Raw genomic sequence first — 18,423 nt, 5'->3', positions numbered from 1 at the left:
AAGCCATCCAAAGCCTGGGGCCAGCCTAGCGTCCCACCCGCTCACACCAGCCTCCTGGAAGACAGCTGCTCCCAGCAGTGCCCAGGCCCCCTCAGCCATCATTCTCATCTCTCTCTCCTGCCTCTATGTCGATATACACTCTCTGTGTCTATCCCCCCAGGAAAGCGAGGAAAGGCGAGGAAAGGAGAGGGGGATATGCATTTACATGACACTCACTGTGTCCTAGGCACCAGGCACTGTGCCAAGTACTTCTCAAATATCAGCTCATGTGATCCCCACAACAACCCTTCGGGGGATTATCCCCATTTTACAGCGGAGGAAACTGAGGCAAGCAAAGGTGAAGTGAAGGGTGAGGGGTCATAAAGCCAGTCAGTACCTGGGTCAGGATCTGAACTCTGACCTTCCTGACCCCGAGCCCAGAGACGCATCCCCTGCACCACCAACTGCCCCAATGACAGGGAGGTCAAATGCCATCAAACCTGGGTTTCAATAGGACTCATAGCAAGCCCAGGTAAGGGTATGCACATGTGAGCATGTGTGGGCAACAGGTTGAGGCAGAAAGACTACCAGCAGTGAAGAGCCAGGGGAGGGGGGCTGAGCAGAGCAGAACTCAAGTCTCACTACTTGTCCTTTGCTACTATATCATCTTGGTTAAGCCACCTGCTTTCCTCTGTTATAAAATGGGGTGGGCCTAGAGGGTATGTAGACTCACTGACTTCTAAGGCTGCCTTCCCAAGGCCAGATCTGTTTGTCCTCTGTTCCAGACCCCTTCTGGTTCATGCCCTCCAGGACCCTGTAGCACCAATGCAATATTCATGGCACCAACACCTCCCTCCAGTTGGCACAGTTCTGAATCGCAACATGTAACAGACTCTTCATAGATAAAACAGAAGCAAAACATTTATTCAGACATCAGAAAACCAAATACCAAAACCAGAAAACTGAATCCATCATAGCAACAAAGAAGTTACTACACCATAACACAGCAGGGAACCACACCATCCTCTAGCCTTCCCACATACAAACACTCATAAGCCTAGCTGTCTGCTTGCCTGTGTCCTCTCTCTCCCACCTTGCTAGCTGCTCTGACAAACTTCCTGTTCCACCCGTTCAGCAAGCTCCTCCCACCAAAGGCTACATGTGATTACATTCTGCCTATCAGGGGGTTGGGAAGATCTTCAGATTACCATTACCATTACAGACCCCCAGATCTCCACTGGCTCTGGGCAGACCAAAAATTTGTTTTTAAAAAGTAATTATTCAATTAGATTCTGCTAGTACAGAGTAAATGTGCAGCTGATTCATTCTCAAGAACCAAACAGATTCTCCAGCTTCTGACCAACAGTAAAAGGTCATGACACTGATGACTGAGTAACACCAGTTAATAACAATGAAAGCAGCTCACAGGTACATGATGATTTATGGTGACGAACTGCTTGTCTGGAATTCTCATTTAATTCTAATGAATGCAACCAGCAGGGCTGGGCGCTATAGGAAAGACTGTCTCTCCCAATGGAACTTACAGTTCCTGCATTGCCAGACCCCCATGGCACTCCAGAACCCTACAGAGCTCCCACCCTGTGAGAGTAGCTTGGAAGCAGGGCCCCAGGAGGCAGGAGGCCAATCAACAAACAAGACATGTGTTGTGGAAGGAAATCCGGGCTTTCAGCTATTAAGGAGCATTAAGAGGAAGCTTGCCAGCTGCCTCCACTCCATGTGCATGGCTCCCGAGATCTGCCCTCAGACTGGGCGTTCCACAGGCACCTCCACCTCACCATGTCCCAAAGGATAAGGCACCTTTGCACCTGTCCTGTGACTTGTGAGGAGACCACCAGCCTCTCGGGCCTCCAGATTCCTTGGCTCCTCCCTCTCCCTCACCCTCCACCCCCACCTTGGGTGCCAAGGCTCAGTCATTTCACCTCGGCAGGCCCCTTCTCTCCCCTGGTAGCTGCCCCTTCCCTGGTGCCAGCTCTCATCCCTCATGCCCGGACTACTGCCATAGCCTGGGGTGAGGGCGCTAGTCTCTCCCCAAAGGGATTCTCCTGAGGTCTGGGTCTGACCACATCCCACTCCTCCTCAAGCACTCCCATGGCTCCCTATCACCTTCAGGGTCCAACATGAAGGTCCCTACAACAAGCGCCCCACCCTTCGCTCCGCCTTCCAGCTCTTCAAGACTGGTCTCCAATCCTGTCTCCTTCCAGTGGCCTGGGTTCCAACTTCTCACCACCTGCTGGTGCTTCGCCCAAGACTGCCCACCGTTCAGGCTCCAGCGACCATGGCAGCACAGAGCCGTTGGAGGGCTGCCCCCACGTTGGCCACGGGAGCTCCCTGAGGACAGGGACCGTGAGTTTGCTCTTTCCTGTGCTGCAGTACAGGGGATTCGGGTTCTAGCCAGAGTCATCCGAATAGGTGATGGGCAGCCAAGCGTCAGCACCTGTCACGTTCCGAGCACACACTGCGAGGTGCCAGAGTATGTGTACAAAGTACAGAGGAGACAATCGTCACTGAAAGTGCGAGTCCAGATGAAAACGTGCAGAGAGGAAACACAGGGAGTAGTGTAGGCCCAGAAGGCACAGACGGAGCTGGAGGATGGAGAAAGCCAGCATGGCTGACCGCCATTCCTGGAAGGGGTCTGAGGCCAGGTTATGAGAGGCTCTGAAAAGCTGAGCAGGAGACTTAAACCTTCTTCAAGAGGAGGTAAGAAGACCTGAAGAGGAGGAGAGTCCCAGCTCTCCCCTCTGTCTAGTGAAAGTCACTCTGGCAACAGCTTGGATGATATTCTAGAACAGGGAGATACTTGAAGCAGAAAAACCAAGTGGGAGGAGAAGCAGTGAAGACCTGAACCAGCGGTCAGAGCAGAAATGGCAAGCGACCAGAGTGGGGGAGGGGGAGCGAGGAGTCAAGGAGAAATGCCAGGGTCATGAACCTGGGAGACTGAACGACGGCATTGCAGGGTGACGTCCTGGCTCACCCAGGCTGCACTAGACCCCCTCTCCCCACACACACCCACACACTCACCCACATCCCAAAGTCCGGCCATTCAAGCACAGAAGAAAAAGAAAGCAAGAAGGAAAAGTGAGGTCCTTGTGTCAAACTCACCGGAAGTAGTCGCAGGACGCGGCCAGGAGAATGCGATGGGCTTCGATCTGCTTGCCTTCCACCACCAAGACAACATCGAAGAGAATGCCGCTATCTCGAAGAGCCAGCAGCCCGCTAAGCAGGGACTGGGAATGCTGGGCACTCCGGTAAGTGTTGCTGCTGCAGTGCTGGGCCATGGGCTCGGGGGCCACCTGAGCCAGCTGAGGGGGCTCCTGGTCTTCTGCCATCCTGAGCGCGGTGGCGCCAGCCAACTGAGAGGGCACAGAACAGAAGGGGTGAGCGCCAGAGCTGAGGCCTCTGAGGCCAGCCAGTCCAATTCCCTCCTGACAAGAGCTCTTGCAACAGCATTCGGGCCCGTGGTCCCAAGCCTTGTCTGAGCACCTCTGGGAGGAGCAGCCCCCTCCACTCTGGAATGGCCCTCATCTGGGGCCCCTACATCCCTAGGCTTTCAGTAACCCTTCCCATGTCCCACCCTATTCAATAGGGCCCGAAAGAAAGTTTAGTATTTACCAGACTTATGCACCTAAGCAATAAAATAGAGATTACTCTCAAGACAGAAGTCCCCACTTTCCTAATTGTCACTGATAAATAAATCAACAAGCATTTATTAAGCTTTTACAACATGATAAGCCCTGGGAACAACAACAAAACCCCCCTCTGTCCTCAAGCAATGACATTCTAATGGGGGAGACAATATCTAAGGGAAAAGATCCATGTGAAACAAAAGTCAATGACTGTACTACTGTCTACCAAACCCAAAGAGCCCAGCCTCTAGGATGAGAACTCACTATTTAACAAGAACTGCTGAGAAAACTGGAAAACAGTATGGCAGCAACTGGGCAGCGACCAACATCTAAAACTGTATGCCAAGATAAGGTCAAAGTGGGCACATGATTGCAATGTAAAGGCTGAAACTATGAGCAACCTAGAGAGCAAGAAACAATTTAACCTGCCCAGGAATGGAAGGATTTATGACCAAATGAGAGACAGAGAATATTATGAAATGCAAAACGGGTGGTTTTGATTATATGAAACTGCAAAAGTTTTGCACAAAAAAAGCCAATGCAACCAAAATTAGAAGGGAAGCAGAAAACTGGGAAACATTTTTTACAGCCAGTGTCTCTGATGAAGGCCTCACTTCTAAAATATAGAGGGAACTAAGTCAAATCTATATGAATACAAGTCATTCCCCAACTGATAAATGGTCAAAGGGCACGAACAGACAGTTTTCAGAAGAAGAAATTAAAGATATCTATAGTCACATGAAAAATGTTCAAAATCACTATTAATTAGAGAAGTGCACATGAACACAACTCTGAGGCACCACATAACACCTACCAGATTGGCTACCATGACAAAACAGGAAAATAATAAATGTTGGAGAAGATATGGGAAAACTGGAACACTAATGCATTGTTGGTGGAACTGATCCGACCATTCTGGAGAACAATCTGGATCTATGCCCAAAGAGCTATAAAAATGTGCATACCCTTTGGCCCAGCAACACCACTTCTGGGTCTATATCCCAAAGACATCATAGAAGTGGGAAAAGGACCCACATGTACAAAAATGTTTATGGCAGCTCTTTCTGTGGTGGCCAAGAACTGGACATTGAGGGGATGCCCCTCAATGGGGGAATGGCTGAACAAGTTGTGGCATATGATTTTAATGGAACACTGCTGTGCTATAAGAAATGAGGAACAGGCAGACTTCAGAAAAGCCTGGAAAGACTCAGATGAACTGATGCTGAGGGAGGGGAGCAGAACCAGGAGAACCCTGTGTACAGTGACAGCCACATTGTGTGATGACTAGCTTTACAAACTTAGCTCTTCTCAGCAATGCAAGGATCTAAGACAACTCCAAAAGGCTCATGATGGAAAATGCCATCCACATCCAGAGAAAGAATCCTGGAGTCTGAAAGTAGATCGAAGCAGACTATTTCCTCTCTTTTTCTGTTTTGTTTTTCTTTCTCATGGTTTCTCCCATTCATTCTAATTCTTCTTTACAACAAGACTAATGTGAAAATGTGTTTAATAAGAACATATATGTAGAGCCTTTATCAAATTGAACACTGTCTTGGGGTGGGGGAAGGGGAGGGAGACAGAGAAAATTTAAAACTCAAAAGCATATGGAAGCGAATGTTGAAAACTGAAATTAAATAAATTAATTTAAAGAAAAAAAAAAAGATAAAGCACCCCAAGCATGAAGGACAGCCAGTGGGAAGCCACAGAAGCAGGAGTATCAGACTTGCGGGGGAGGAGGGCAGAACCAGAGAGCCAGTGAAGGAGGGTCAGGGGTCAAAAGCCTAGAAAGGGAAGAAGGCTCAAGACTGTAAAAAGCTTTAAATGTCCAAGGAGAATATAGATGTGATCCTAGAAGTAATGGGGTGGGGGAGGGGGCGGAAGGGGAGAAGGGGAAGGGAGAGAAGAGGTGAGAGAGACAGAGAGGGAGAAGAGAAGGAGATAAAGACAGGGATATGGGGAGAGCAGAAAGGGAGAGGGAGAGAATATTGGGGGTTGGAAGAGGTTGACGTGATAATCCCCTTCAAAATACATTTCAGAATTTCACAAGGAACTGAAGTTCACTGGCCTAAAACATGCCAACACTCCTCTTTTTCCTTGTCTGAAAACCAGGACATTGGTTCCCCTTCTCCATTTCTGCCGTATTTTCCCTGTCCTGCTTGGGTCCCCTCTCTTACCCAGGTTCAGGGGCTATACCAAGCATACCATGCCATCAGTCCTAGGCCACATCTTGGGCAGCCTCGTGGTCCCTGCTCCCAAGGGTAAGGACTCACTCCATTAAAGTCAGTGTTCAATCCACCAAGTTCAGAACCACTCAAGCTCTGCCAGCCTCAGCCTTGCCTCTAAGCTACAGAGATTATAGGCACGAGGCCCAGTTATCTAGGATCAAAAATCAGTAACATTTGTTAACAACATTTGGGGGGATTTTGTGGAGGGAATGTAAAAAAATGCTTTATAAGAGAAAGAAATTAATTTTAAAAAATCACTGGCAACGTGGGTCAAGACTTCCATGTGCCAGTTTTGCAGCAGAAGCCTGAGATCCGGCTCACAGGGGCCGGGCAGGGAAGACAGACGTGGGTGGCAAGTTCTCTATCTCCTTCCGAGGCCTAGCTACCAGCTCCCCATAGAGGCCCTGGGAAACCAGCTTTCCTCTGAAGTTTTGAAAATCTGCTCTCCCTTAATCTAATCTTTCCTTCTTCCTTCTCCCCTCCTACTCACCAGCCTCCTTGCTCTCACTCACCATGCCCTCCTGGAGCTAATGCAATCTGTGCCCAAAATTACCAACTTGTTACTTACTCCCGTAGCCTTTACATCCAAGTCCCCTCATCTCCTACCAAGTGAAGACAAGCCCTTAGCTCAGTGCCTGGCACACAGTAGGTATCCTATAAATGCTTCCTTTCCCTGCCTAGACTACTGACTTCTCAGGGTTGTCCCAGAGATCAAATTCACAATGGAGGTAACTGCTCTGTAAGCCATAAAGCACTACACCAAAAGGAGCTCTCATTACCAGGTTAGCTTTCCTGTCTCCTCAGCCCAGGTGGGAGTCATTTCACTCATTCTCTGCAGGAGGCACATGGGCATGTGCCCCAGCCAGCTCTGAGGGGCAGGTGAGATTCTGGGCCTGCAGGGGGACTCTGAACTGGTCGAGAAAAGGCTTCCAGTAATGGGTGAGTTAGAGGCCAGAAAAACTCCAGATGAGCTGAGCTACTGCCAGGCTCAAAAGGGGGCCATACCAAGGCACGAAAAGTCACAACATTCAAGACAGGGCTGTGCAGCATCCAAAGACCCTTCATTTTACAGGTCAGGAATGAAAAGCCTAATGGGTTCTGTGACTTGCTCCATGTCTCCGAGGGAGTAAGTGGCTGGGATCACTGCTTCCTGCTCTATACCTTAAAGTCACCAAGTTACACAGCCAATGATGGGGCATCTACGTGAGCAGCCTTCTAGGGTCTCTGCAACATATTTTAAGTTCCTCAGAGTCTAATCAAAGAATATAAATCATTTTAATAGCAATATTCTCTTAATATATACATATACATGAGTATAGACATACACATAGACAAGTACACACATACCTACATATATACACATAAAGGTAAATACATGCATATGTATACATAGATTTATATAAAATACATAGATTTATATAAACATACACATACATAGATATCTATACCCAGCATAAGAGATATGTTTGGCCTCAGAGTCCAAAAGATGTAGATGTCTTGCTTCTGACACAGCCTGGCTGTGTGACCCTAAGCAAGAGACACTAATGCATTGTTGGTGGAGCTGCAGAACTGGTCCAACCATTCTGTAAAACAATTTGGAACTATGCCCAAAGGGCCAAAAACTGGTCCAGCAATACCACTACTAGGTCTGTATCCCAAAGAGATCAAAGAAAAAGGAAAAGGACTTATTTGTACAAAATATTTTTAGTAACACTATTTGTACTGGGAAAGAATTGGAAATTGATGTGGTCTAAGAAATGAGAAGCAGGATGGTTTCAGAAAAACCTGGGAAGACTTGTATAAGCTGATGCAAAGTGAGGTAAACAGAACTAAGAGAACACCAAACACAGTAACAGCAACATTGTAACTATGATCAACTGTGAATAACTGAGCTGCCCTGATCAACACAATGATCCAAGAAAATTCCAAAGAACTTCTGATGTTGTCCATCTCCAGAAAGAGAACTGATGGAATCTGAATGAAGATGGAAGCATAATTTTTTTCACTTTATTTTTCTTGTTTTGGGGGTTTGTTTGCTTGTTTTTGCAACATGGCTAACATGGAAATGTTTTTCATGATTTCACCTGCCTAGCTGATATAACATTTCTTGTCTTCAGAATGGATAGAAGGTGGGAAAGGGGGGCAGAGAATTCAGAAGGCAAAAACAAAAATTAAATGTTAAAAATGAATAATAAATTTTTTTAAGTTCTCTATTCTAATAAAACCAGTTCAGGTCCAGATTTTTTTCTAATTACCTTTTTTTTTTGGAGGGCAATTGGGGTTAAGTAACTTGCCCAAGGATACATGGCTAGTGTTTTTGTATGGTTGTTAAATGTCTGAGGCTGGAACCGAACTCGGGTCCTCCTGACTCCAGGGCCAGCGCTTTACTCACTGTGCCACCTAACCACCCCTTTTCTAATTATCTTTGAATGATTAGGAAGACACATGATTGAAAAATCACTTCCAAAGTCAGTGATAAATGAGTATACAATGTCTGCTATTACAATTCAAACAAGGGGCTGGTCTCCATATCTCAGACCATCCTCTTCTCCTATCTCAGAGGGACAGGTGTTCCTTTTCCTCTTTCTCTTTACAAAACTTAGCCTTTTTTTTTTAACCATGCTCTTAGTTCCCCTCTCCCTTCTCCAGGATCACCCTCTAACAATTACTCCCCCTTTCTTTCTTTTTTCAATTAATTTATTTTAAACTTAAATACAAAAATTTTAATACACAATAAGAAAAAGAAGCATTATAAACTTAAATATTAAAACAAATACAAAATAAGAAAAGAAAAAGCATTGCCATGTGCAGAGCAGAATGTAAGAGAGGACTCAAAATATACAACAATCGATTTCTATTTCAAGAAAGCCTATATAATAACACTAGGTGTTGTGCTGAGCTATCCACCTTCGCCTCTTGTAAGTTTTCTTTGTTCTCCGCTGTGCACTTTTTACTTTGTTCTTTTCCTCCCCCTTCTCCCCCACCCCCAAGAAGATACAATTAAGTACAGAGATATATGCATATATGTGTGGGCATGTATACATACATACATATACACACACAGACACATAAATACACGTACATATATAGGTATCTATGATCATACTCATACATAGACACATACATTCACATGCATCTATGTAAGACCATATTGTACTTATGTGTTCTCTGTTTCTCGGAGGGTGGATAACGTCTTCCTTCATAAGTCCAAGTCTTTCCATATTTTTCCAGGAACACCAACTCGCTATTTCCTACACCACAGCAATATTCTATGCTTTTTTTAACTAGTCTAAAACAGTATTAATATGGCTGACGTGTAATGTCCCTATCTTTCTCTTACGATTAAATCTGTTTTAGCTTTAACTTTGTCTGAGATCATGATTACTATCCCTGCTCTTTTCACCCTAATAAATTCTACTCCTGCTCTTTCTTTTATGTCTGTATGTCTTTATTTCCCATCCCCCCTGAACGCTCTACTTCACTTCTACCCTTAACCCACCCTCCCTTCAAGGATTCCTCCCCTGTCCTCCCATTCCCCTCGGTCTAAACAAATATTACTCCCCCTTCTTCTACTCTCCCCCCTCCCCTCTAAAAATCCCTCCCTTATCCTCTCCCCCCTCCCTATCCCCTTGGTCTCTTATTTCTGTCTAAATTTAGAGGACCTTTATACTCTTCTAGATATATATGTATTGTTCCCTCTTAAGCCCATTCCAGAAGAAAAGTGGGGTCACAGAACGACCAGCCCTCTCCCCCCTCTAATCCCTCTGAGGCAGCTCTTCCTCTGCTACCTCACTGCTATAAGATAATTACTCTTTTTAAGTGTTCCTAAACAGTTTTACTTCTTCAAATCCTATCATACTCAGGTCTATGCCAATCTTTCTTACAAACTACCCCGTTACTAATAACAATCTTAGATATGTGTTTTACATTTCCTTATATGAAAACGAAACAGCCTGTCCTTATTGAGTCCCTTATAATTGGTTTTTTATATATACCTTACATTCCTCTTCTATCTTATATATCAACTCTTTTATTTTAAGTTCAGGTTGTTTGTTTTTGTTTGTTTTCTTAACAAAATACCGAAAGTCTGACAACTCATTAAGTGCCCTTTTTTTTCATTTAGGATTCGGCTTAACTTGCCTGGCTATGCTATTTTCGGTTCTCTCTTCGATAGCCTTCTAAGCCCTGCAATCTTTCAATGTCCCCGCTGATGTCTTATGTGATTCTAACTGTGGTGCTGCCGTGTTTAAATTGGTTTTTTTCCTTGTTGTTTGTAATAGTTTATCCTTGAAGTGGGGGTTTTGGAGTTTGACTATGATATTCCTATTGGTTTTCTTCACAGAATCTCTTTCAGGTGGTGATCAGTGAATTTTTTCTATTTCTACTTTTCCTTCTTGTTCTAACTCTTCAGGACATTTTCTTTATTTCTTGTATTATTGTAACAAGATTCTTTTTTATTGTAGATTTCAGATAAATCAGTTGTTTTTCTTATAAGACATTTCACATTCTTTTCTATTTTTTCATTCTTTATATTTTGTTTGACTATTTCTTGGTCTCATAACTTTGCTGGCTTCTCTTTCCCAATTCTGACTTTCAAGGAGTCATTTTCTTAAGATTCTGGATCTCCTTTTCAAATTGCCTTTCCTTTCATAATCTTGTTCTTCTTGGATTGTTCTTAATTTTTAAAAATTTTTTTCTCCGTCTCTCTCATTTGATTTTTAAAGTCTTCGGTTCTTCTATAAAGTCATTGTGGGCAGGCAACCATTTGATGTGACTCTTTCTGGTAGGAGAGGCTTCCTTTGCTTCAGTAGCCTCCTCTGAAGATGAACCCGGTATAATGGGAATGTAAATTTGTTAGATCTTCCCTGCCCCTAGGCTAGAGTGCACCTGGAGCCTGGGGAGGGAGGCTTGTTTTTCAGTAGATACTTCTTGATTGGCCAGTGAGTCAAAAAGGTTGTTACACTCTCTGAGCCAGGAGAAGGCTATATAAGCCCTGATGTGTAGCTTTGTTTTGGGGCTCACTTTGAGAAGTGTTCTGTGATTTGATCTGGATTCTGGGAAGCTGTTGTTGAGAGCACCCCCCTCCGCTTTGAAAAACCCAGATGTTGAAACCCAGATGTTGATTGGGTATGGATGTAATGGTTGGACAGTTTGAAATCTATCTACTTGATCTGTTTCTGTCTTGATAATTCTGCTGTATATTCTGAAGTTTGGGGTGCTGACCTCTTTCCCCTGAACTAAGTAAACAATACATGTTTGACTGATTAAAGTAAGCTTATTAACCCATTTTGAGTTGCTTTCCTTTATCAAAGCAGATCCAAGAACCTGTGGTGGCATCAACCCTGGGGACACTGGGGTGCTTGCCGCTACACCCTGGTCTTCTGTATTCCCACAGTAACTTTCTATGGTTGGATACTTTCTGCTAGGCCTGCTCATTATTTTTTACCTGTAGCAGCTTAGTTTTTGTAATCACCTCTAGTCCTGAGGCATGGGAGATGATGGTGCCTGTTGCCTCAGGTTCTCCTTTAATTCTCCCCTCTAGCTTGGAACAGAAACTAAGAACATGGCCCTCCTGTAAACACCCACGGTCAGCAGGTCCCAGCCCCACTGCTTCTGCCCTCACTGGGTGCACCACCCCTTCTCACTCAAGGCTGTATGTTGACAGTACAGCTGGTCCTTATCAGCAGAGGTTCCCTTAACCCTCTCTGGCATGTAGCCCAACTCCACACCCTATCTGGGAGGTGAAAGTTCCTAGTTGGGGCTGGGGCCCATCCAAAACCAGCTAGCCCCAGGGCTCACCACTCTTTATTCCAGAGATATTTGCACTTTCACAGGGACAAAACCTGGTCCTGGGATTTTGGTCTGGGGATTTTCCTTCAGATCTACTAAGACAGTCCCAGGAATCCCTGACTCTTATTTATTTTTACCCCTCTAGGTCTGCCCTATGGCACTAGTTTATCTTGTTTGTGGGGGGAATCGGGAGAGCCTGGAATTTTCTGACCTACTCCACCATCTTCCTCTCCTGCTTTCCTTCTCTCACAGCCTGGACAACTGGCTCCCTCTACTCTACTACTCTACTTTCTCTCTCTCTCTCTCTCTCTCTCTCTCTCTCTCTCTCTCTCTCTCTCTCTCTCTCACAATGTCCTTCTTCTTCCTGCTGTCTTCACTCCCTCCCCAAGAAGGCCCAGCCTATCTTCCTCCTTTCCTTAGCCAACTCAGGCCAAGGGCTCTCCTTACTTCCCCCTTATTCTCACTCTGACCTGCTCCTCCATGGCCTTCATCCACCATTCAACTCAAGATGCTTTCGAGAGTTCCCAGCACATCCTCCCCTGAGCTTTTCTCGGCCTGGGCTGGGCCTCATTTATCACAAGCCCCTTGGCCTGTATCTTCCATGACACCACGGCACTGACGTCCCTTCCTCCCTCTCCCTGACTGACTCCCATCAGTCACTGATTCCTTCTTCTCCCTTCTCTCTGAACAGCGGTGTTTCCCAAATGTCTCAGCTCCTAGCACTCGGCACTATCCCACCCATTCCCGACACTGCAATGGTCACTCTCTTTCCACTCACTGGCAGCAGCTGCAACTCCAGGCTGGGCCTGCCTGACATTCTCATCCAGTTAGTGCCTTGGACACCCTCAGATGACAAAAGCCAAGCTTACCTCTGCCCACAAATCAGTTCTTCGGAACTCACCACCCCTGCCTGACAGGTCCCCCAATCTCAGACTCTCCAGATACCCAAACCTAATTAATCAACTCCAATAGCACAACAGCTTCCTGACCTGTCACCCTGCCACCAGCCTCTCTCTGTACAAAGGCTGCCAGATTAATCTAGCAAAAGCAAAACTCTGACCAGGCCACACTTCTACCAAAACAAACCATCTATGGCTGACACAGCTCACTAGCTGAACTCCACTTGGAATTCAAGGTCCTCTGGGAATGGCCCCCACCTCACTTTCCAGCCTTCTCTGTACCAGCCTGACCTTGTCTGGGGCTTGCTTTCTCTTCTCTTCTCCCAAGTCTTCAGCCCCAAGACACCCTGCAAGGCAAGGCTTGGGGAAGCCACAGCCCTTTCTCTCTCCCACAACTCCAGTCCACAATGACCTCACCTTTCTTTCAACTCCTACAGTCTACCATCACTCTGCCATTTAGTACTTTCTGAGTGTGGGCTTGGGACATCTCCACTGTCTATTTTTATTGAACTTAATGTGTTTGTTTATCTTGTCTGTTCAACTAGAATGTAAGCTCCCTGAAGGCAAGGTTTACATCTTATACTTCCTTGTAATCCTCATTGTAGCTAACAGGGTTATATAACTGATAAATATGAAATAAAAATTTGGTTTCTGCCCCTTACCCCAGAAAAAAGCTTTCTGCCCTCTGTTCTGCTGCAGTCTCCTCGTCCCTGGAATCACCATCTCACCCCACCTCATAATGTCCTGGCTGTATTTCACAGCCCAGATAAAATGCCACCCCCTCCCCTACCCACAGGATCTTTCTTTCCCCCCCTCTTCCTCTGGCCCATCACTTAACAAACACTTATTAAGGGCCTACTATCTGGTAGGCATTATGCTATGTACTGGGGATACAAAGATCTCCCAGACACACACACTCTCTCTCTCTGCTGAACTACAGTCACACAACTCTAATGCTATTCATGGGGCCATTCCACAGACAAACCTCTCCAACTCCACACGTCCAAAGGAGAATTCGCCATCTCCCCTCATTGCAATTTTCCTATCACTGTCAAGGATCCCACCAGCCTTCCTGGCACCGAGGCTTACCACCAACCTTGTGTTAGCCTCAACCTCGTCACTCAGCTCACACATCCAATCCCCTGCAAAATCTCTGCCTCCACTCAGGCTCTCCCTACTCTGAGCCATCCTCCATGTCCCACCAAAGCTCAGTGAGGTCCACCAGGATCAAAACCGAAATCCTCAGTTTGGCAATAAAAATGTGTGCGACCTGCCCCCTCCCACAGCAGCTCCACTGGCCTCCTGGCTACTTCTCCACCTCCCAAATGCAGGCATTACTGGCTGACCCCCATGCCTGGAACCCTCTCCTTCCTCACTTCCAACTCCTAGTTATCCAGGCTCCTTTTAAGAGGCAGCTCAAATCCCACTTTCTACCAGGAGACCTTTCCAGGGGCTCCCAGTTGCTTAAACGCAGGTTCCCTCCCTTTCTACTCTGGACAGATCTTCTACATACCTGGTTACTTTTTAATTAAATTTTATTTAAGAGCCACCTCCTCTCCCCCCCAAGCATAAGAAGGCAAAAACAGAAAACCCTGCAGCAAGCAAGTAAAGTCAAGCAAAACAAATTCCCAATTGGCCATGCCCAAGAAAGTCCACCTCTCAATAGGACGGAGGCAGGTGCTCAGCTGTGAATGACTTGGCTGTTCCAAAGAGCTTGTGATGACAAGCGCTCTGCACCTCCAGGAAAAACCGATGGAGTCTGAGCACAGATCGAAGGAGGCTGTTTTGTACTTGATTTTTTTAATGTGGATCTATGTCTCCTTTGCAACATGACTAATATGGAAATATGCTTTGCATGAGGGCATGAGGAAGGGGAAAATATGGAACTCAAGGCTGTTTTTTTGTAATGAATGTTATATGTAATCCTTACATGTAACTGGGGGGAGGAGGAACAAAAATATTATTTAGAGAAAATAAATAAATAAGGCATGGATGCAGGCACTCAGTGCCATGACCAGTCCTCTGGCATCATGGCTAGTCACTGTGCCGGGCAGAGTGCCTTCCCAAGACTTTCACAGCTGCCTGTCTTCACGACACTGCTGCTTTTGTAGAAAGTGTCATCTTCACTTGCATCAGTTCATGCAGGTCTCCCCAGGTTTCTCTAAACCATATCCCTCCTCAGCATTTCTTACAATGCCACACATCCCCAGGTGCTGCCCTGTTTTCCTCAGAAAGAACAAAGGTGGGTTTTTCCTTTGCCTCAGTGTCCCCAGAACTCAGCACAGTGCCTGGCACAAGGTAAATGCCTGCTGACCAACACTCTGAGGGTCTGGGTATAGCACATAGACATCTAAGTAAATGTCCTGGAGGGAGGGCCACTTACCACATGCCATCCTATAACTATTCCCCCTCCTGCCCCTCCCCCCATAACAGCAGGACATTCTATGGCTCTCCTTGTGCCTTTCTTTATAAGGCTACTTGGCCATCTGGATTACATTACTAGCCCAAGCTCTTACCTCAAGAAGACTGAGGGCAAGGACATATGTCTAACTCTCTAAGATTTCACCCTTCTATACATTACCCAATCAGATGTTTACAACACCAAATCAAGCTGTTTGGATCCAGGTTTCAGAGACTAGGAACCTCAGGCTGAGGCAAGGCAAGGAATTTGGTCCCACAAGGAGGACAAACCAGAGACCCACACCCGACCCAGCTGTCTCCCCTGCACTCTAAAGATACCACCACAAGCATCCCACCTGCCTCTTTCTACACAGGGCCTTAGCCCAACACTTTGTGCAGCACTGAGGAAAAGCAAACAGCTGTTGAGGGAATGACTTGACAGAAACAGAACATGTGGAAAAGATGCAGCTAAGTCCTCATTGAGGAGAACAGGTTGAGTCTGGACTCTGTGACTTGCCCGCTGACAGGGGCTTCTGACTGGACAAGGGGCCTTCAGATCCATCTTCTTGTGCTCCAGCTCAAGCCCTGCTCCCACTTCCAACCCTAGCTCTGAGAAGAGAAACTAACCAGATGAAGCATCAGAAAACCCAGCTCTTCGGCCACTCCATCCTCTCCTCGAGGGAGGATCTGCCTTACTGGTATTTAATGTGCCCCCAGTGTTTGGCACGGAGGCAGGCCAACAAGTAAGCACTTATTGCTTTTCCATTCATACTGGTTAAAGTTCCTCTAAAAATCCCCACAATTTCCTCAATACTCCCCTATTGCTAACTCATGAAAAGTGGTGGCATTGTTTCTAATTTCTCTATTTCTATGACTTCTTTTGAGGTAACAGGTGAGAAGGGTAGGTTAGGTGATCCACATTCCACCCCCTCCACATTCACTTCAAAGTCACGGAGCTGCCCCATCCAGGGACCTTCCTTCTTTCTCTAGAACATTCTGAAGATTACATGGTGTCCTGGAAAGCCTGCATGTGACACCCACAGGTGCCCAGGAGCAGCTTCCCCAGACAAGGGGCTCTCGGTGAAGGGCCCCAGGCTATCTCTCTCTATCAGACTCAATGGGGACCTGCAGAGAGGCCAGGCTACAGACGCATGGCTGTTCCCAAGGCCATTCCGTTCAGGATCTGAGGAGAGAGGAGGGTGGATCTTTTTGGCACGTGCTGCCTCCCTTCTCTCCCCCAGAGCGCCCAGCTGTTTCAGGTCCTGTGGATGGCAGTTGGCAGGGATGACTGGTCCCTCACCACAGAGGCAGCTTCTCCAGAAGCAGGACGTTGATCTGGGAGGTGAGACCCCCACTCCCAGGGATCTTGTGTCCCTTTGACAGTTGGGGGCAGTTGGTCAGCGATTGCTGCGGGGGGGGGGGTGAGCAGGAGGAGGAAGGTGGGCCCCTTCTCCCTGAGGATTGCTCCCCTCAATAGTGGCTCAGGAGATGGGCTCAAGCCAGTTAGGGTAGTTGTTTTAGCTGGGGAGAGGGGGCTCTGCCATTCCCTGGGCTCTTGGGTTCAGGGTCCTGGGTTATCTCTATTGAGGTCTAAGGGGAGATGGCTGGAGTAGAGTATTTTCTTTTCTGGTATGAGCTAAGATGAGGTCACTGAGTTTCCTTCCCACTCTAAAACCCTCAGACTGATTAGGGAGGGGTTAAAAGGGAAAGTGGCTAAACCCCTTGAGGATGACAGAACCACAAGGGCTTAAGGGCTCTGGGTCTTGCCCTGGTGGATAAACTGAGGGACTTGGAGTCTGGAAGACGGGAGATAGAATCCTGCCTCTGTCATTTAACAGCTATGGGTATGATCCTGGGCAAATCACTGCACCTCTGTGCCTTGGTTTCCTCAACTGTCAAACGGAAATAATAACGGCATCTACCTCTAGAGTTGCTGTGAGGATTAAAGGAGATAAAATAGGGAAAGCCCTTCACAAATGCTGGCTGGTACTCTCAATAATCTTGCAAGAGCCACCACGGGGACCTTCTCCTGCTTCCCGAAGCCCCATTAGCGCCACTGCCCCAAGCACCTCTGCGCCCCCTCCTCCCTCTGCCAGCGGGACCAGCACCAGCTCCAACACCCAAAAAGCCTCTGGAGTCCCCGGCTGTCACAGACCCCATCCTCAACCCGGACCCAGCCTGAACACCGCCCCCACCCTGCCCCATTCGGGGGCTGCTGGTGAAGGACACACCACTAAGGGCGTAGGGTTCGACGGACCCTAAGCTGCCCAAAGCCCCGGCTCCCGGCCCCTGCCCTGCCCTCAAAGCCCGCGGGCCTGGGGTGGGGGGGAGGCCCCCTAAAAGGGTGCCTGGCTGCAAAGGCGGCATGGCGGGTAGGGCAAGGCTCGCTGTCAGGCCTGGAAGGGCTGGTGCCCGTGCTGCCCGCCAGGCATGCTCCTGGGGGGGCCGGCAAGCCTCAGCCTCCACTAGCCCCTGGCTCCCGCGGGGCTCTGGCGGCCCCAAGCTGGACCCCGCAATCCTCTCCTCAAAGTGGCCACCGTGCCTCTGTCCGGCCGGGCTCCCCCAGGCCTACGGACACCCCACCTCCCCGACCCCTTCTCGATGCCCCCCGGGGCTGAGGGCTACCCCCGCCTTCTGCGCTGGCCGGCCCCAGCAGCTCCCCGCCTCGCATCCAGCAGGTGCATACTAGAGCCTGGCACACTCTTTGGACTCCGGGCTCCTGCTGCGACAGGTGCCCAGGGGCAAGGGGTAGGGGGGGCCTCTGAGGTCATGAAACTGGAGACCCCCCCCCATTCCCTGAGGCGGGGCCGGAGGCCCACAGGTGGGAGGGGAGGAGAGGAGGGGGAGCACCTGGGGGGAGGGGGAAGGGGGCACGGCCCGGGGAGGGGGGGCACGGCCTGAGGGAGGAGGCACGGCCCGGGAGGGGCCCAACGCTTGGAGATCCCCGGGAACCCACGGAAGCCGGCGAGGCCGTGACCCCCCCCAAGGTCACCGAGGAGGGGGAGGGCACTGGGAGGGTCGGAGGCCAGGCGAGCGCGCCCCCCAGGCCCGCCCAGCCGCCCGCCTGCACCCACCCATTAGGCGCCTGCTGTGTGCCCGCCCCGAGAGAAGCGCCCCCCCGCACCCCCCTTCCCTCTTCGCTGGGGACCCGGGGGAGGGGTGGGGGCGCCCCGGGCTCGGCCTTCTTGGCGCCCGGCCCAGCTCACACTCACCTGCTAGGCCCCGGCTCCGCTCCCCGCTTCGCCCACTCGCTCCTTCGCTCGCCCCAGGCCCGAAGTCGCTTCCTCAGCTCGAGCTGCGAAGACGCCCCGACCACAGCCACCTCTGCCGCCTCTGCCTCCTCCGGGGGCGGGGCCGGGCGGGGGCGGGGCCGGCGGGCACGTGACCAGGACTCCCCGAGCCGCGCACGCGCCCAGAGCCCTCGGCTGTCTTAGCCGGAGATAGGGAAGGGAGGGGCGGGGCGAGAGGAGGGGAAGGATGGGGGGG

The 18,423-nt window shown here is 48.7% G+C and overlaps 1 protein-coding gene across 1 annotated transcript in view; it reads right to left on the bottom strand.

The window, feature by feature from the left end:
* KLHL22 (kelch like family member 22) overlaps window positions 1-18,297 on the bottom strand; it is a 35,184-nt gene extending 16,887 nt beyond the window's left edge. Inside the window, exons 1-2 of the mRNA XM_069100931.1 lie at window positions 18,150-18,297; window positions 3,100-3,350 (exon numbers count right to left, since the gene is read on the bottom strand). Coding sequence (XP_068957032.1) covers window positions 3,100-3,326 — 227 coding nt within the window. The 5' untranslated portion in view covers window positions 3,327-3,350; window positions 18,150-18,297. The remainder of the gene's footprint in view (window positions 1-3,099; window positions 3,351-18,149) is intronic.
* Window positions 18,298-18,423: the final 126 nt, after the last annotated feature.

This window comes from Petaurus breviceps, unplaced genomic scaffold (assembly GCF_028583685.1).
Source record: "Petaurus breviceps papuanus isolate PSGF00001 unplaced genomic scaffold, PetGlider_PUasm1.0 428, whole genome shotgun sequence".
NCBI classification, from domain to species: domain Eukaryota; kingdom Metazoa; phylum Chordata; class Mammalia; order Diprotodontia; family Petauridae; genus Petaurus; species Petaurus breviceps.
The sequence above is the reverse complement of the archived record's forward strand: the minus strand, read 5'-3'. Positions and strand labels throughout refer to the sequence as shown.